The sequence below is a fragment of the Belonocnema kinseyi genome, chromosome 8 (genome assembly GCF_010883055.1).
Source record: "Belonocnema kinseyi isolate 2016_QV_RU_SX_M_011 chromosome 8, B_treatae_v1, whole genome shotgun sequence".
NCBI classification, from domain to species: domain Eukaryota; kingdom Metazoa; phylum Arthropoda; class Insecta; order Hymenoptera; family Cynipidae; genus Belonocnema; species Belonocnema kinseyi.
The window spans coordinates 22,287,681-22,307,727 of NC_046664.1; the positions used below are offsets into that span (position 1 = coordinate 22,287,681).

General features: G+C 22.4%; 1 protein-coding gene and 1 further gene across 3 annotated transcripts in view; one reads left to right on the forward strand and one right to left on the reverse strand.

Annotated features, from left to right (window-relative positions):
- Positions 1-5,933, forward strand: part of LOC117177673 (WW domain-binding protein 4) — a 137,562-nt gene extending 131,629 nt beyond the window's left edge. For all 3 annotated transcript variants that reach the window (XM_033368498.1, XM_033368499.1, XM_033368497.1), the window contains 2 exons: positions 2,625-2,925; positions 5,674-5,933. In XM_033368498.1, the coding sequence (XP_033224389.1) occupies positions 2,625-2,925; positions 5,674-5,890 (518 nt within the window). In that variant the 3' untranslated portion in view covers positions 5,891-5,933. The remainder of the gene's footprint in view (positions 1-2,624; positions 2,926-5,673) is intronic.
- Positions 5,934-19,312: 13,379 nt separating this feature from the next.
- Positions 19,313-19,466, reverse strand: LOC117179200.
- Between the last annotated feature and the right edge of the window lie 581 nt (positions 19,467-20,047).

The window sequence follows — 20,047 nt, forward strand, 5'->3', positions numbered from 1 at the left end:
AAAATTGTTAATCAATAAAGTTCCCGAATCATGAAAAATTCTCGATCAATAAAATTCTCTTTATCAATAAATCCCAAATTATAAAATTCTCAAATTGTAATGTTTCCGAATTAGAAAGTTCCCGAATTGGAAAATTCTCGTTTATTAAAATTCCTGAATTGGAAATTCTTGATCAATAAAGTTCTCGAATTAAAAAAATTCTAGAATTGGAAAATTATTGATCAATAAAATTCCCGAATTATAAAACTCCAGAATCAAAAAATTCTGGATTAATAAAATTCCCGAATGAGGGAAAATTTTTCATTGAGCAAATTACTGAATTAGAAAATTGTCGATCAATAAAATTATCGAATTATGGAAAATTCTGGATTGAGCAAATTACCGAATTAGAAAATTCTCGATCAGTAAAATTCTCTGATTGGAAAATTTTTGATCAATAAAATTCTCGAATGATATAATTCCCGATTTATAAAATTCCCAAATTAAAAAAGTTCCCGAATTATAATATTCCCAAATTAGAAAATTCTCAATTAATCAAATTCCCGAATTGGAAAATTCTCGATTAAGAATATTTTCGAATAATTCCCGAATTATAAAACCCACGAATCGGAATTTCCCGAATTATAAAATTCCCGGATAGTAAAATTCCCGAATTGTTAAATTCTCGATGAAGCAAATTCCCGAAGTATAAAATTCTTGAATTCTAATGTTGCCGATTTGGAACATTCTTGATCATTAAACTTCTGGAATAATAAAATTTTCAAATAAAAAATTCCCAAATTAGAAACTTCTCGATTGAGCAAATTAGAAAATTAGAAAATTCTTAATCAATAAAATTCTCTAATCGGAAAATTCTCGAATGATGAAATTCACGCATGATATAATTCCTGAATTATAAAAATCCCGAATAAGAAAATTCCCAATTAATAAAATTCTAGAATTGGAAAACTCTTGATTAATAAAATTCCCGAATTATGGAAAATTCTCGATTGAGCAAATAACGGAATTAGAAAATTGTCGATCAATAAAATTCCCGAATTATGGAAAATGCTCGATTGAGCAAATTACCGAATTAGAAAATTCTCGATCAGTAAAATTCTCTAATCGGAAAATTTTTCATCAATAAATTCACGAATGATATAATTCATGAATTATAAAGTTCCCAAATTATAAAGTTCCCGAATTATAATATTCCCAAATTGGAAAATTCTCAATTTATCAAATTCCCGAATTGGAAAATTCTCGATAAGGAATATTTTCAAATAATTCCCGAATTATTAAACGCACGAATCGGAATTTCCCGAATTATAAAATTCCCGGATAATAAAATTTCCGAATTGGACAATTCTGCATTAGGAAAATTCCCAAAGTATAAAATTCTTGAATTATAATGTTCCCGATTTGAAAAATTCTCGATCATTAAACTTCTGGAATAATAAAATTTTCAAATTAAAAATTCCCAAATTGGAAACTTCTGGATTGAGCAAATTAGAAAATTAGAAAATTCTTAATCAAAAAAAATTCTCTAATCGGAAAATTCTCGAATGATGAAATTCACGCATGGTATAATTCCTGAATTATAAAAATCCCGTAAAGTAAAATTCCCAATTAATAAAATTCCCGAATAATAAAAATCTTGAATTGGAACATTCGCGGTTAATAAAATTCTAGAACTATATAATTCCCGAAATGAGGAATTATAGATTAGTTAAATTCGCGAAATATAAAATTCCAGAATAATAGACTTCCCGAAATGGGAAATTCTCTGTTAATAGGATGGCCGAATAATAAAATTCTAGAATTGGAAACTTCTGGAATAAGAAATTTTGTACAGTTTATAATATTATCGAACTTAAAAATTCCCTAAATTGCTTAATAAATAACACATATTTAAAAAAAATTTGATTGTTTAAATTCGAAAATTTTATTTTTCTGAAATTTTCAAATTCGATAATATGTATTATAAACTGTTGAGATTTTTATCATTCAGGAAATGTCCAATTCGGGAATTTGACTGTGAAGGGGATTTTATTTTTCGGAATTTTTTTGTCGTCCTTGGGAAAAACCCTAAAATGACAGTGAATTTATTCTCTGACCAGGAATTTTGTTAATTTTTCAGATAAAATCGAAATTTGAATAAAAACCGTTTGAATTTAAGAAATTGTAAATATTAATTAATTAATCAATCAATTAAATATTCCTTTTTTAAACCACTAATTCAAAAAAAATTAATTCAAAAAGATGCATTTAAAAAAAAATATTCGCCTATATATTTGAAAATGAGAAATTATAAGCCACATATTTAAAACTAAATGATTTGAAATTGAACACAATTTTTAGTTTATAAGTGAAAGTATTAAATTTTGATGCATGAATAACGGCTGAAAAATTATTCATTTAAAAATACTTAAAATTTAACAAAATTAACTACTAATTTAAAAAGTATTGAGTTAAAATAAAAATAACAGCATGTAATTTAAAATAATTGTTTATTTAAAAGTGCTAATTCAATTAAGGTGTAAATTATTGAGAATTTAAATTAAACATTTCGGATTTTTCTAATTTCCTCGATTAAAAAGGCCACTCTGAATCAAAATAAATTTTTTTTGCTTCAAATTTTATAGAAACTTCCTGGGAGGTGCCAGAAGAGGGTTTTATGTCCATATCTGAGCAAGAAGAAGAAGCAAAAGAGCAGAAAATTCAAGAAGAGCTTTTTAAACAACTTGAAGTTGAAGAAGCAAAAGGAAAGGCAGAAATTTTATTAGAACAAAAAGCAAATTCCGAAAGAGAAAAACTCAAGGAAATAAAAAAATTACGAGAGGTAGAAAAAGCGGATGAAGAAGAAGAAAAAATCCCCTACAGGAGGGACTATTCTGTCCCAGAAAAGCCCCAACCTTATGGGTCCTGGACAACGGTTAATGTTGTGTAAGTAAAATTATTCATAAATTAAATAAATTAAGTTAAAAAAATACAAATAAAACGGGTCTCTGGATAATAATTTTTCTATGATTTTAGGAATTAAAATGATATTATCGTTCATGTTTTATAAAAGAAAAAAATATTATTTTATTTTTAAAAAAGTTTAGAACTTATAAAAGTTAATTTATTTGGACAATATTTTTCGTAATTTTATTTTTTCTTACTTTCGATTCCTACCAATTTGTTAAAAATGGTCGAAATTTAATAAATTAGGACTTTTTTTTTTTAAATATTGTTAATAATTTTAAAAAGTTTTTCTTTGAAAAAAATCGTTTTGACCATTTCAGCAATAAAAAAATTTATTTAAAAATTTGGAAGCAGTAAAGTTGAGGCGAATTTTTTTAAAGAAAAAATAATAAATTTATTCAAATTCAATTATTTTTAAAAAATCGTTTTGACCATGGTTAAAAAAAATGTTTTAGGTAAGTTTTAATATCTTTTATTTAAAATAAGTTTTGTTAAATGATATCTGTAATATTATTTTGTTTCTTAAAATCATAGAAAAACTATTTTTTGTCAGAAATGTGACTTTTAGAATGACTTACTTTTTATTAATATAATAAATAGAGCGTGTTATTAAAAATAAAAATCTCCAATGATTTTTTTAAACCAAAAATGGCTCCAAATTGTAGTAATAAGTTCAAAAATGGTTTATTTTCAGAATTTAAACAAATTTCCCTATGCGTTTCAGAATTATGATAATTTTTTTATATAAAGTTTTTAGTATTTAATGCTATGAAAAAATTAAAATTTATAAAATATTTTAGTTTTAGTAAGAAGTTTTTTAATTAGCAAAAATAACTTTTTTTTATTTTAGTTATTTTTTTTTAATTTGTGAAGTCATATATATATATATATATTTTAAATAAAAGTAAAAAAAAATTGAAAAAAAGAATTTGAAAAAACTTCTTTATGTGTTCCAAAATTACTGTAATTTTTTGGGAGTTTTAAAAAATTTCGAAAAAGAAACATCCCAACTCACTAAATTACAGAAAAAGAAAATGTTTCAAAAAATAAAATTTCCGAAATATCAAAATGCTGACTTGAAAATTTCTCGAACAATACAATTTTTGAGTAATTAATAATATTAGCAAATTAGAAAATTTTCGAAAAATAAAATTTTCGACAGCAAATTTTTGAATTATAAAATATCCGATATTGAAAAATTCATACCTTAAAAAATTATCGAATTGAACATTATTGTTTATTATATAAAACATATAATTTATTTATTAATATTATTAATATTTCGATAAAAAAGTTTTGTTTTTATTCTTAATTTATTTTTTTAAATTATTGTTTGAATTTTAAATACAAATAATTGAAAAAATTCCCAATGTAATAGAACAATATACAAATAATATTGTTATTGCAAGAGCCATAATTTAAAAAGCTACTATGCAAAAAAAAACCTGCTTTCAGTTTTTTTTCAATTATAGTTATTTTAAATGTAAAAAATAATTTTTTTTAAATACGATGAATATGAAACAGAAATTAAAATACTTCATGGTGGTATTTGTAATCAATAGATTGACGAAAATAAATTATTGATTGTTTAAATTCCGAAGTTTCATAATTTGGGAATTTTTAGTGTATTACTTGCTATAAAAAAATAAATATTTATAAAATATAATTTTTTTTCAGTCGAAATTTTTAGAAAATTAGTAAATTAGAAATTTCTCTAAATTCAGTTAATTTTTCTTAAATTTTTTTTTCTTAATTTATTTATGACATGTCTTTATTTTAGATATAAAACTGGGAAGGCATAATTCTCTTAAATGTCGAAAAAAATTTCTTGCAATTATAGTTATTTTAAATGTAAATAATAATTTTTTTAAATACATTGAATAGAAAAAAAATAAAAATACTTTATTGTTGTGTTTCTAATCAGTAGATTGATGAAAAAAATTTGATTGTTTAAATTCCGAAATTTTATAATTTGGCTATATTTTTAGTGTATTATTTGCTATGAAAAAATAAATGTTTATAAAATATAACTTTTGTTTCGGTAGGGATTAAAAAAAATTAAAATAGTAATTTTTTAATTCATTTCATTTTTATTAAATTTGTTTTGCTTAATTTATTTATCATATGTCTTTAGTTGTGCTACAAAAAAGGAAGAAATTATTCTCTTAAATTTCGAAAAAAAAATTTTTTATACGTTACACTAAATTTGTTTGAGAAGATTTTTTTTTTAAATTCTAACTTGGAAAAAGAATTTAAAATAATTTCCCTATGGGTTCTAAAATTCTGTTAATTTTTTTATTGCCATTTTTTAAATAAAATATAATTTTTTTTTAAATTATAACCAATTAAATTTTTAAATTCTCTTAATTTTACTATTTTTAAAAATTTATTCGTGACAAATTTTCTTAGGCTTTATATTAATTTTTTTTAATTATCCTAATTTTAGTCGTCATTTTTACTCATTTTCCAAAAATTCTTACTTGAAAATTTTATATTTTTTACATGAAAATTGGTTATGCATAAAAGAAAAAATTACTCTAATTTTTCTATCAATAGAAAAATTTGTTTAAATTCTCCAAATTGAAATTTCTAACCTCATTGCGATACTATAGACGCTAATAATAAACCTTATAAAATTATATTGATAATTATATTTAATTTTAATAATTATATTAATTATTATCGAGATTCTAGTTTAGAAAATATTCAGATTTTTTTTTATTTCAGTAAAACAAAGCCAATCGATTGGCAATTGCCAACAAAAAAAGAAGCAGTCGCCGCACCAACTTTGCAAATTGAACAGCCGCCGCCTTCTCAACGGGTTTTTAAAGAAAAAACCGTAAAGAGGATAATCACAGGATCCGATGACGAAGAAGAAATTCCTTCAACATTTAAAAAAAGGAATTTTGGACAAAAAAAATTAAGGAAAAGGATTTCAGATTGATCCTTAATTATATATTAAATAAATCGAATTTTTAAAGCAATTGTGAAATAGGCCGGTTCGTTTAAATCAAATTTTGGAAGAATTTTTTTTTCCCTTTCAGTTCAAAAATGATGGAAAATTTTTGTTATGTCTATTTTTTGCTAGTGAATAGTAAAAAAGTTATAAATTTAAAAATTATTTTTTAAATTTAGAATTTTATAAAAGTTTTCAACTATTTCTTAAGTAATTTCCAATTAATAAATAAAATATTAGATTTCTTGTTTACCGTATTTGGTAATTATTTAAACAATTTGAATTTGTTTATACAACTTTGGTCGGAATTTTTTTTTCATTTTATAATGGAATCAGACAAAAATTGTAAGTTCAAAAAAATTTAAATAATTTTTCTCGAATTTCTCGCATTAGGGCGATTAATTTTATGAGACAAAAAAATTAATTTTGCATCTGAACACGTATTCGATCTTTTTAGCCAATAAATTAAAAAAATTAAAATGCTGAAAAATAAAATTCCTGATACTGTAAAATTGGCGAAAAAAGAAAATATTCGAATTTAAACAATTAAATTTTTTTTGAATCAATATTATTTATTTATTAAAAATGAAATAATGAAATATTTTGATCGAATAAATTTTTTATTATTTTTTTAAATTGTGCCAAGTAATTTTTTTAAAATTATTTCTTTTGTTATAAAATTTTTTGTTGTATTCTTCTTTTGCGCTGAAAAAAAAATAAAAAAAAATTAATATGACTTCAAATTCAAACTATAATTTACAGAAAATACACTAAACACTTGAAAAATTTTTTTATCAAAATATTTCATTATTGTATTTTTAATTCATTTTTTGTTCTAAATTTTAGTTATTTAAATTGGATAATTTTCTAGTGTCGGGAATTTTTCAGATACGATATTTTATAAGTTTAATTTTTCAATTCTTGTATAATTATTTAATTATTATATTGTTAATAAATAAATAATATTTATTAAAGTACATTTTTTTTAATTGGATAATATTCTAGTGTTGGGAATTTTGAAATTTTCTTTCAGATATTTTATTGGAAAGACTAAAAAATGTTAGAAAATAAAATTCACGACACTTTTATATTCCCGAAAAAGAAAATATTCGAAATAGAAAAATCCGGAATTAATATAAAAAAATAGGGTAAAAATATAAAAATATTTCGGGAATTTCATACTTTTATTTTTATATTTTGACCCTGAATTGAACAATTTTCCACAATTTAGAATACTACTGAAATTGAAAATTTTCGATGAAATTAACAAAATTTAAAAAGGGACATTTTTTTAATGCAGACAGTTTTTAAAAATTATTGTTTGAATATAAAAAAACAATAATTGTAGAAAAGTAATACAAAATTTGACTTTTAAGAACATTTTTTGTAATTTAAAAAGAAAAAAATTTAATTTTTACTATAATTTTATATAATTTACCAGTTCGAGGTTTTCATATTTCGGAAATTTTATAATTTTAGGAGTTTTAGTATGTGGCAGTTTCCCAAATCCAGATTTTTATTTTTCAGGTTTTTCCAGCCATCTCTTCAAAAAATGTATTTTTTTTACTAAATTTTATTTATTAAAAAAAAATACAATAATATTTGGATCAAATCATTTTTCTATGAATATATAATAAATATATAGTATAATAATCAATATTTTTGAAAGAAAAATTTTTTGTTTTATTATCTGTAGGGAATTTTATTATTCATTAATTTTCAAATTTACTATTTATATAAACTGATCGGGAATTTACTCAAGAATTTTCCTATTAGGAATTTTTATATTTCGGCAATTTTATAATTTCAGAAATTCTGTTTTTCGAAAATTTGACTTTTCGGGATTTTTATTTTTCGGACATTTTTATTGATCACTTTTGTTTATTATGTTTCTTTTTTGTTTTTGAATCTCTTCGAAATTAATTTAATACAATTTTCATAAATATAGTGCAATTTTTTAAAATAATATTCAAGTAAAATATTAATTTTATTTGAATTCTTTCAAATTTTTTAATAAGAATTTTAATGAAATACGTAAATTCAAAAAAGTTGTTGTTTGTAGAAAATTGCGAAACAAGAAAGAAAAATTTATTATGTTTCCTTGAAAAATGTGTTTTAAAACATTCATTAAATTATTTTCATTGAGGGTAAAGGAGATAATTAAAAAAAAGACATGTCCAATTTTCTACCAAAAGAAATGGTTTTTCTAGCCAAAAAGACAAATTTTTTATAAGATTGTTGGATTTTAAACAAAAAAGTTCATTTTCATCCAAGGAAGACGAATTTTTTACCATAAAAAATTAATTTTTAATCCAAACTGACGAATTTTTAACAAAAAAAATTAAATTTTTGACCAATTAATCTACTTTTGAAGCGAAAATGAAGTAAAATTCAACTAAAAACAGATTGGTTTTCAATTAAAAAATACAAATTATTTAGAATAAAGTTTAATTTAAAAAAAAAAATCATTTTCAACCAAAGAAAGATGAGTTTTCAACCATAAAAGATGAATTTTCAATTTATCTTTAAATGAAAAATTAATTTTCAGTTTTATAAATTCATTATCAGTCTAAGAAATTAATTTTCTAGAAAGAAAAACGAATTTTTAACTAGAAAATATTTTTTTTTGAAATAAAAATAGATTTGTCAATTTTTCAATTTAAAAAATTAATTCTCAAGAAAGGAAAATAAATTTTCCTCCAGCTTAATTCAATGAAAAATTGCGAATTCTTTTTAAAAGATTGTTAAATTTTTAATAAAAAAAAGTTTTTTTTTTCAAATAAAAATGATTTTTCTACAAATATACGAATTTTCATCCAGTCGAATTAAATTTAAAAAAATTGCTTTAACATAATTTTTTAGTTTTCAATTAAAAAGTAAAAATTTTATAGAATAAAGTTTAATTTTGAGCCGGAAAATTTGATTTTTTAACAAATAAAGTTAATGTTTAAACAAGAAAAATTAATGATGAATTTTCTAGCATAAAAGATGAATTTTCAAGTTATCTTTAAATTAAAAATTTATTTTCAGTTTTATTTATTTATTTTCAGCCTCAAAAAATAGTTTTCTAGAAAGAAAAACGAATTTTTAACTAAAAAATATTTTTTTTGAATTTAATGAAAAATGGCGAATTATTTAGAAAACAGTTAAATTTACAACATAAAATTGATTATCAAGCAAGAGTGATTTTTCTGTCATAAAATATAAAATTTCCACTAAAAAGCGATTTTTCAATCAGTCGAATTTAAAAAAAAATTGAACATAATATTTTATTTTTCAATTAAAAAATTCAAATTTTTTAGAATAAAGTTGAATTTTTAAATGGAAAAGTTCATTTAAATTAAATAATATAAAATTTATAAAAAAAAAAACAATGTTTAAACTATTCAAATTAAAAGAAAAAAAAGTTTATTAACTAAATATTAAAGTTTTAAGCAACTAGTGAATTTTGAAGAATACAAACGAACTTTTTTGAAAAAAGTTGAATTTTCAACTAAAAAATCTATTTTTTGAAACAAAAATAGAAGAAAATAGAATTTTTAACCCTCAAATTTTTAGTTTAAAAAATTAATTTTTAAGAGAGGAAAATTAATTTTCCACCATCTGAATTTAATGAAAAATTGCGAATTTTTTAGAAGACAGTTGAATTTTTGACAAAAAAGTTCATTTTCAATCAAAAATAATTTTTCTACCATAAAATATAAATTTTCTACCAATATAGAAATTTTAAACCAGTCGAATTAAATAAAAAAAATTCAATATAATATTTTAGTTTTCAATTAAAAAATATAAATTTTCAGAATAAAATTGAATTTTCAACTTTCATCTTTAAATTAAAAATTAATTTTCTGTTTAAAAAAATTATTTTCAGCTTAAAAAATTAATTTTATAGAAAGGAAAATAAAGTTTCAACTAAAAAATCTATTTTTTGAAACAAAAACAGAATCGTCAAATTTCTGGTTTAAACAATTAGTTTTTAGCAAAGAAAAAAGAATTTTCAACCAGTTGAATTGATGAAAAAATTTATTTTTTATAAATAAAGTTGAATCTTTAAACAGAAAAGTTGAATTTTTAACAAATAAAGTTAATTTTATAAAAAATTAAAAAGAAAAAAAAATTTTAGAATAAAGTTTAATTTTTCCACCCGAAAAGTGCATTTAAATTAAATATGATGGAATTTATAAAATGAGAATGTCCAATCTATGTGGAATTTTCAACTAAAAATGTTTATAAAACAAAAAAAGAATAATCAAATTTTTTGTCTAAAAATTAGTTTTTATTAAAGAAAAATGAATTTTCAACCAATTAAATTTATCTAGTTTTTAAGAATACAGTTAAGTATTTAACCCGAAAAGTTGAATTTTTAACCAATCAAATTAATTTTCAATCAAGAAAGATGACTTTTTTATCATAAAAGATGAATTTTCAATTTATCTGTAAATTTCAAATTAATTTTCAGTTTTATAAATTTATTTTCAGCTTAAAAAATTTATTTTTTACAAGGAAAAAAGGAATTTTCAAAGAAAAAATATACTTTTTAAATAAAAATTTTCAAATTTTCAATTTAAAAATAATTATTATTCAAGAGAGGAAAATTATTTTTCCACCCTTTTTAAACCAGTAGAATTAAATTAAAAAAAAAATAAGATAATATATTGGTTTTCAATTCAAAAATACAATTTTTTTTACAATATGTTGAATTTTCAACCCGAAAAATGCATTTAAATTAAATATTGTATAATTGAATTGTATTTTAAACTCAAAAAAAGATTTTTTAAACAAAAAGAATAGTCAAATTTTCTGGCTCAAAAATATTTTTTAACAAAGAAAAACGAATTTTTAACTAGTTGCATTTATTATAAAAAAAAAACTAATTTTGAAGAATGCAGTTGAATTTTTAACAAATAAAGTTAATTTTTAAATGAGAAAGACTACTTTTTTACCATAAAAAATGACTTTTTAAATTCATCTTGAAATTATAAATTAATTATCAGTTTAAAACATTAATTGTCAGCTTAAAAATTAATTTTCTGGAAAAAAACGAATTTTCAACTAAAAAATCTTTTCTTTTAAACAAAAATAGAATCATCAAATTTTCAGTTAAAAAAAGATAATTTCTAAGTGAGGAAAATAAAATTTCCTCCAGCTGAATTCAATGGAAAATTGCGAATTCTTTAGAAGACAGTTGAGTTTTATACCAAAAAGTTAATTTTAAACCAAAAAATGATTTTTCTACCATAAACTATAAATTTTCTACCAATTTACGAATTTTCAACCATTTGAATAAAATAAAATTTCAAGATAATATCATAGTTTACAACTAAAAAATACAAATTTTTCAAAATAAAGTTGAATATTTTACCCAAAAGGTGAATTTAATTTAAATAATATAAAATAAATAAAAGATGAATGTCTAATCTGTCAAATTGAATAAAAAAAAAAAATTTTGAACAAAATAAATTCTGAAGCACTCTATTGAATTTTCAACTAATTTTTTTCTTAAAGAAAAACAGAAGCGTCAAATTTTTTGTTTAACAAATTAATAAAAAAAAGAAAAACGAATTTTCAACCACTTGAATTGATTTCAAAAAAACAACTATTTTTTAATATAGGGTTGAATTCTTAACCTGAAAAGTTGAATTTTTCACAAAAATGTTTATTTGATATTTAGTAATATAAAATTAAATAAAAAACACATTTTAAGATAATATTTTAGTTGTCATGAAAGAAATTCGAATTTTTTAGAATAAAGTTTAATTTTTAACTGCAAAATTTCATTTAAATTAAATTAGTTTAAAAAATTATTTTTAACAAAAAAAAAACGATTTTTCGACCAGTTGAATTTATTAAAAAATATATTTTTTAAGAATATAGTTAAATTTTTAACCCGAACAGTTTATTTTTCAACAAATGAAGTAAATTTTTAATAAAGAAAAATTACCGAAAAAAATTAATTTATCAGAATCGTTGAATTTTTAGCTGAATAGGTGAATTTTCTACAAAAAATGTTTATTTGTTATTTGATAATATAAAATTATTAAGAAATGAAAATAAATTGCATATTTTTTGAAAAAAGGTTAATTTAAAACAAAAATAACTTTTTAAAAAATAAAAGTTGAATTTTTTTATTCATCTTCAAATTAAAAATTAATTTTCAGGTTAAATAATTTACTTTTGGCTTAAAAAATTAATTTTATAGAAAGAAAAGTTAATTTTCAATTAAAAAATCCATTTTTTGGAACAAAAACGAATTGCCAATCAGTTAAATTGATAAAAAAAACTATTTTTAAAGAATACAGTTGAATTTTTATCCCGAAGAGAAGAATTTTTACAAATAAGTTAACTTTTAAACAAGAAACATGACTTTTTTATCGCAAAAAATTAATTTATCAAAATCGTTGAATTTTGAGCCAAATAGATTAATTTTCTACAAAAAATGTTTATTTGTTATTTAATTATATAAAATAAATAAAAAAACGATACTTTAGTTTTTAATGAAAAAAAAAATTTTTCCCGAAAATGGAATTGTCAAATTTTCAGTTTGAAAAATTAATTTTTAAGCAAGAAAAACGAAGCTTTTAACAGCTTAATTTTCATTCTTTACAAAAAAGTTCATTTTTATTCAAGAATTTTTTGCTGCTATAAAATATAAATTATCCTCTAAAACTCGATTTTTTAACCAGTCCAATTAAATAAAAAAAAAAACGAAGTTTCAATATAATAATTTAATTTTCAATGCAAATTTTTTTTTCAAATTTTCAGTTAAAAAATTATTTTCCCACAAAGAAAAAAGAATATTCAAGAAAATATATATTTTCAACAAAATTGTTGAATTTTTAACAGAAAAAGTTAATTTTTTATCAAATTCTTGAATTTTTAAGCTAATGAGACAAATTTTCTACAAAACAGTCGAATTTTTTTTAACCAAAATTATTAATTGCCGACCCAAACGTCGAATTTTTCACTTAAAAATTCAATTTTTAAGTAAAAATATCAATTTTCAAATAAAAACAGAATTGTTCCACTTATGTTAAAAAAAATTAACTCTAAAAAGAATAATAAAAATAGTTCAATTTTTATTGTTTTTATTTTGATACAAAATTACAGTTTTTATTATACTAGATTACAATTTTAAATAATTAAATCTCCGGTCAAAGTAAAAAAAAATGCTCCATCTAAATATAAAATAGTTGATCTTCCAACTAATTTATTTTTTAAATTAACAATACTTTACTTAAGTATAAAACAAAAGACATTTTCATTTTTCGCAGATCACAGCTAATTTGATTAAATTTAGGAAATAAAATCCAGAATAAATAAAAATTTTAATTCTTTATTTACATTCAACACTCAAAATTAATTACAAATTTGTTGAAGATTAAAAAAATTTAAGATTCCAATAACCAAATTTAAATAACACAGCGCTCAATGTAAAAAAATTAATTAATTTTTATTTTTTTAATAAAAAATTAAGAAACATTTACAACTTGAGAAATATTTGTGCTTTTTAATGCTTTTGTTAATATTTTAAGAACAGAATTTTAATGCCAAATTTTGAAGTTTCCAAAAGTAGACATAACATTTCTAAAAAAATGTTTCAATAATTTACATTTCTCCTTTCTGTTTGCCTTTTTTTTTTACTGAAAATTGACTTTTTTAAACAAAAGAATTAAATATTAAGAATTAATAAATTTTGAAAAATTTTAAGTTGCGTTAGAATTTTACACAAAAAATTGGTATTTTAAAACAAAAATCATAATTTGATCAATATTTATAATCTTTTGAAAATTTTCGATTATGATAGTATTTTCCTTAGGAAAATTGATGTGCTGGATAAATTTCTTTTTTAAAGGCGATTCAAAACTTAAAACTATTTTAGGTTATGTTAACTTTTTACATCAAAAATTTGTATTTGTACGTGTTTTTCATCCGAATTTATTCGTATTTTTAATTTACACAATTAGATTTACAAAAATATTCACTGAGTTTATTAACAATTTTAGGTTATGTTGTTTAGAATTGTTTTTTTAAAACCAAAATCATATTGTAGATCGAAGAAGATTTGTCATTTTGGAACAGTTTTAGGTTATATTAACATTTTTTAACAATTTCCAGAGAAAATCGTTTATTTTAAATAAAAATCATTAGAATTTAAAAGTTTATAATTCATCAACTTTTATTTTCCATTTTACACAAAAAATTGGTATTTTAAAGCAAAAATAAATAAAATTAGAATAATGTTTTAAATCTTTTAAAACTGTTGTATTATGTTTGCGCCTTACACTAAACAATTAATATTTAAAATAAAAATCATTACATTGTGAAGAAACTTTTACATCTTTCAACAATTTTTTTTGCTATGTTACTGTTTTTCATCGGAAATTATCGGTATTTTTTTTATAACAAATTTTTATATTTCAAAGAATATTTAAAATGGTCAGGAACTATTTTTTATTTTAAAAAATTGGATTTCAACGAAGGTTCACAATTTTAAACAATTTTAGGTTATGTTAGTTAAAATTGGAATTTTAAAACAAAAAACATTGAAAATAAAAAAGATTCTTGATTTTTTGAAAATTTTCAAATTACATTAACGTTTCTTCTTCTTCAGAATTTGGTTATTTTAAACAAAAAATTTCAGATATTAATTATTCAAAGTTTCTTAAGAAGTTTAGGTTACCTTAGCATTTTAAACTAAAAAAAAAGATTTTAGAACAAAAATTCTTAATAGTGGAAAAAAATTGATAACTTATTGTCAATTTTGGATTACATTAAGAAATTCGCCAAAAATTTTTATTTTTAATTAAAAAAAAATATTTTTTTAAAAGAAAGATTCACAGCTTTTTATTATTTTGAGGTTGTTGTAGTGTTTTACACTAAAAACATTTTTCTAAAATAACAAATATTGTAATCTAAATAGAAAATGTTATATTTCAACAGTAATCGGTTATTTTGAACGAAAATCAGCAAATGTAAAAGGAGATTCAGTTTGGAACTATTTTTTTATGCTAGTGTTTTTTCTCGAAATATGACTTTTTTTAGGTCATCATTATTTTTAAGAATGTATTATATTTTTTTGAGGCTATATTCGCTTTTTCACAGCACGAAATCGGTTATTTCAAAGAAAAATGATTAGATATTAACTGTTCATAATTTGTAAACTATTTTAGGTTACGTTAGCGTTTCACATAGCAAATTAGCATTTTAAAACAAAAATACTTATTGTTTTTAAAATATTTAGAATCTTTAAACAATTTTTGATTATCTTAGTGTTATTTGTCAGAAATTGTAATTTTTATTTTTATTTTTTTTTGAAGAAACGTTTGCAACTTTTAACAATTTGAGCCTATGGTAGCGTTTTACACCAAAAGCTGATATTTTGAAACAAATGCCATTATAATTTAAAAATTATTTAGAATCTTTCAATAGTTTTAAATTATGTTAATGTTTTCCATAGGAAATTGGTATTTAAAAAAAAAACGTAAGGAGGATTCACAACTTTGAAAAATTTTAGGTTATGTTTGCTTTTTGCACCAAAAATTGGTGTTTTAGTCTGTTATTTTTGGATTATGTTAGTCTTATTAGACGGAAATAGGTATTTTTACTTTGAAAAATAAATTTAAAGAGAGATTCGCAGCTTTTAACGATTTGAGGTTATGTTAGAGTTTTGAGCCAAAGTTGGTTTTTTAAAACAGAAACCATTATAGGTCGAACAAGGATTAAAATTTAAAAAAATTTTCACTTTGTTTTAATGTTTTCACAAATTCAGTAGATTTCAATGTGACATAATTTTCAAACAATTTCAGGTAACTGTTTACACAAAAAATTGAAATTTTAATACAAAAATTATGAAAATTTGAACAAGATTTTAAATCTTTTAACAATTTTGAATTATTTTAGTGTTTTTTCACCGAAAAATTGGTATTTTCCATAAAAAATATTTTTTTAAAGAGAGGATGCACAACTTTGAACAATTTTAGGTTATGTTTGCGTTTTGTACATAAAATTGGTATTTTAGCCTCTTAGTACAAAACTCCTTCTCATTTGAAAAAGATTAAATAGTTTTGGATTATATTAGTTTTATTTCTCGGAAATTGCTATTTTGATATTAACATTAACATTTTTCACAAATCATCATATTTCAAACGTACATAATTTCTGAACAGTTCTAGGTTTCGTTGCTTTTTAACCAAAAAATTGTAATTTTAACGCGAATTTCATTACAATTTAAACAAGATTTAGAATCTTTTAATATTTTTGGATTATGCTAATGTTTTCTATCGGAAATTGGTATTTTCTATGAAATATTTTTTTTTAAACAGGATTCTCAATGTTGAAGAATTTTAGGTTATGTTTGATTTTTGTACTAAAAAATGATATTTTAGTCTGTTAGTACAAAAATTCTTCTTATTTGAAAAAGATTAAACAGTTTTCGATTATGTTAGAGTTATTTGTAGAAAATGGTTATTTTTCATACAAAATTTTTTTAAAAGAAATAGTCGCAACCTTGAACGAATTGAGGTTATGCTAGAGTTTTAAACAAAAAGTTGGCGTTTTAAAACAGAAAGCATTATCGTCCGAACAAGGTTTGAAATTTTTAAAACTTTTTCAGGTTGTATTAACGTTTTTCACAAATCATTAGATTATAAAGAGACGTCATTTCTAAACAATTTTAGGTTATGTTGCGTTTTACACAAAAAATTGTAATTTTCAAACAAAAATAATTATAATTTGAAAAATATTTTTAATCTTTTATCAATTTTGAATTATTTCAGTGTTTTCCACCCGAAATTGGTATTTTCAATAAAAAATATCTTTTTAAAGAGGATTCATAACTTTGAATAATTTAGGTTATGCTTGCGTTTTGCACCAAAAATTGGTATATTAGCCTGTTAGTACAAAAATCCTTCTTATTCGAAGAAGATTAAATAGTTTGGAATTATGTTATAGTTGTTTGTCGGAAATTGTTATTTTTAATTTTAAAAAAAAATGTTAAGGATGAGTCACAACTTTGATTCCATTTTAGGCTATATTGGAGTTTTAAACCAAAAGTTGGTGTTTTAAGACATAAGTTGGTATTTTAAAACAGAAATCATTATAGTTCCAACAGGTTTGTATTTTTTTAAACTTTTTCAGGTTCTATTAACGTTTTTGACAAATTATGATATGTCATAGGGACATAATTCTCGAAAAAGTTTAAGGAACGTTGCGTTTTACGCTAGAAATTGTAATTTTAAAACAAAAATCATTACAATTTGAACAATATTTTTAATCTTTTAACAAATTTGAATTACTTTAGTGTTTTCCATCGGAAGATGGGATTTTCAATAAAAAAAATATTACTTTGAAGAGGATTCACAACTTTAAACAATTTTAGGTTATACTTGCGTTTTGCACACAAAATTGGAATTTTAGCGGGTTAGTTCAAAAGGCCTTCTCATTTAATAGAGATTAAACAATTTTGGATTATGTTAGTGTTAATTGTCGGAAAGTGTTATTTTTCATTAAAGAACAATTTTTTTGAAGGAAGACTCGGAACTTTTACCGAATTGAGGTTATGTTAGACTTTCAAGGATTATGTTAGGGTTTCCATCGAAAATCGGTATTTTCAATTAGAAAATTCTTAAAGAGGATTCACAGCTTTAAACAGTTTCACGTAAGGTTAGCGTTCTACACAAAAATTGGCATTTTATTCCAAAAATCCTCATAATTTGAAAAAGATTTAGAATTTGGGTATTTCAAAACAAAATCATTATTGTAAGAAAAAAAAATTTGAAGTTTTTAAACCTTTTCAGGGTATACCCTGGCGGTCCGAAGGAACCGAATGGAGCCCCTACATAGTACCCGTAAAGACCCCATTGTGTCCCCATTCGGTTCCTTATTTTAAAAACTCGAAAGAACAGCGAAATCAACTTTTAAATGGTTGAAATTCGGATTTTGCGTTAAAATTCCCTATAAAAGGTCACGGAACAATCTTAATAGTTTGTTTTGCAACAGTAAAAAGTTTAAAAAAATATAAGACATATAACGCCTGTTGACTGCTACACTTCAAACGCATAGCCTGTAAGTAGCTGTCAACAGGCGTTATACGTCTTATATATATTTTTTAACTTTTTACCGTTGCAAAAAAAAATTATTGCGATTATTCCGTTACCTTCTATAAGTAATTTTAACATAGAATTCGAATTTCAACAATTTAAAAGTTTATTCTGCTGTTTTTTCGATCTTTTTAAAGAGGAACCGAATAGGGACACAATGGGGTCTTTACGGGTACTTTCACAGCGAACATGGTTACAGAACAGATCTTTAACTGTTCTAGAACACAAAATAACGTTTTCTCGAACAGGTTAATAACAGGTTACGAACACGCGAGTAACTATTTCATCCCCCATACGTTACAAAAATTCTGTAACAGTTCTAGAACGCTGTGACAACCGATCTCTAACATTTCTAGAACAATTCTAGAATTCAATTACAAATGTTGTAAAACAAATCTTTAACAGATCTACAACGCTGTGACAACCGGTCTGTAACAATTCTAGAACATTGGTACGCTGCTTTGTAAAAAATCTAGAAGAATTCTATAACAGTTCTAGAACACTTCTATAACAGTTCTAGAACAATTCTATAACCTTTCTAGAACAATTCTATAACAGTTCTAGAATAATTCTATAACAGTTATAAAACAATTCTATAACAGTTCTAGAACAATTCTATAACAGTTCTAGAACAATTTTATAACCTTTCTAGAACAATTCTGTAACCTTTCTAGAACAATTCTATAATAATTCTATAACAGTTCTAAAATAATTCTGTAACACACCTAGAACAATTCTATAACAGTTCTAAAACAATTCTATAATACATCTAGAACAATTCTATAACAGTTCTAGAACACTTCTATAACAGTTCTAGAACATTTCTATAACAGTTCTAGAACAATTTTATAACCTTTCTAGAACAATTCTATAACAGTTCTAGAACAATTCTATAACAGTTCTACAACACTTCTATAACAGTTCTAGAACAATTCTATAACAGTTCCAAAACAATTTTATAACAGTTCTAGAACAATTCTATAACAGTTCTAGAACACTTCTATAACAGTTCTAGAACAATTCTATAACAGTTTTAGAACAATTTTATAACCTTTCTAGAACAATTCTATAACAGTTCTAGAACAATTCTATAACAGTTCTAAAACAATTCTATAACAGTTCTAGAACAATTCTATAGCAGTTCTAGAACGGTTATTTATCAAATATGGAACAGCGTTATGTAACCCTCACAGCAATAGGATATCCCGGGATATTCGATTTGACACCATTTATGTCCCGGGTTATCCCAGGGATAACACGTAGGAATGTCCTGCGAGGCGGAAATTTTGATATCCCCATGGATAAATTTTGATCGGGGATAGCGCGTACACAGTCCCGACTAACAAAAATTATACGTCCGAGATATCCACATTAGGGATATTCGCAAGGGTCAGCTCGACCACAGTGTTAGCGAAAAAATCTTTGTTCCTAATTTGTTCTAGAACACAATTGTAACAGGGTTCTAGAACTCCGATATAACACTGTTACGGGACGGTTCTAAAATAAACTTGAAACAAATATTATAGAACGTCTGTGATCAGTTTGTTCTAAAACAATTCCATAGAAACTGTTATAGAATCGTACCGTCACAAAGTTCGAGAACAGTTCTGTCTTAATTTTGTCACAGTATTCTAGAACATGTCATAGTTATAGAAATGTTCTAGAACATGTCATAGTTATAGAAATGTTCTAGAACCTTTTTCTTTTAGAACAGTTCAGTCACAATTTTGTCACGTTCTAGAAAGCTGTTACTTTTATGTTCTAGAACAGTTCTGTCACCATCTTGTAACAACTGTTATAGAAGACAGTTCCTTTTTTTAGCTGGAACAGATACAGAACGTGTTTGCTGGGTTTTAGAGGCTCCATTCGGTTCCTTCGGTCCGGCAGGGTATTAAAGTTTTTCACTAGAAATCGATTATATTAAAGAAAAATTATTAAGATTTTGAAAAAATATTTACAGTTTGCAACTTTTTCTTGTGTCATATTAGTGTTTTTCTATGAAAATTGGTATTTTTAATAAGAAAAATCGTAAGATTTTTCAGATCAT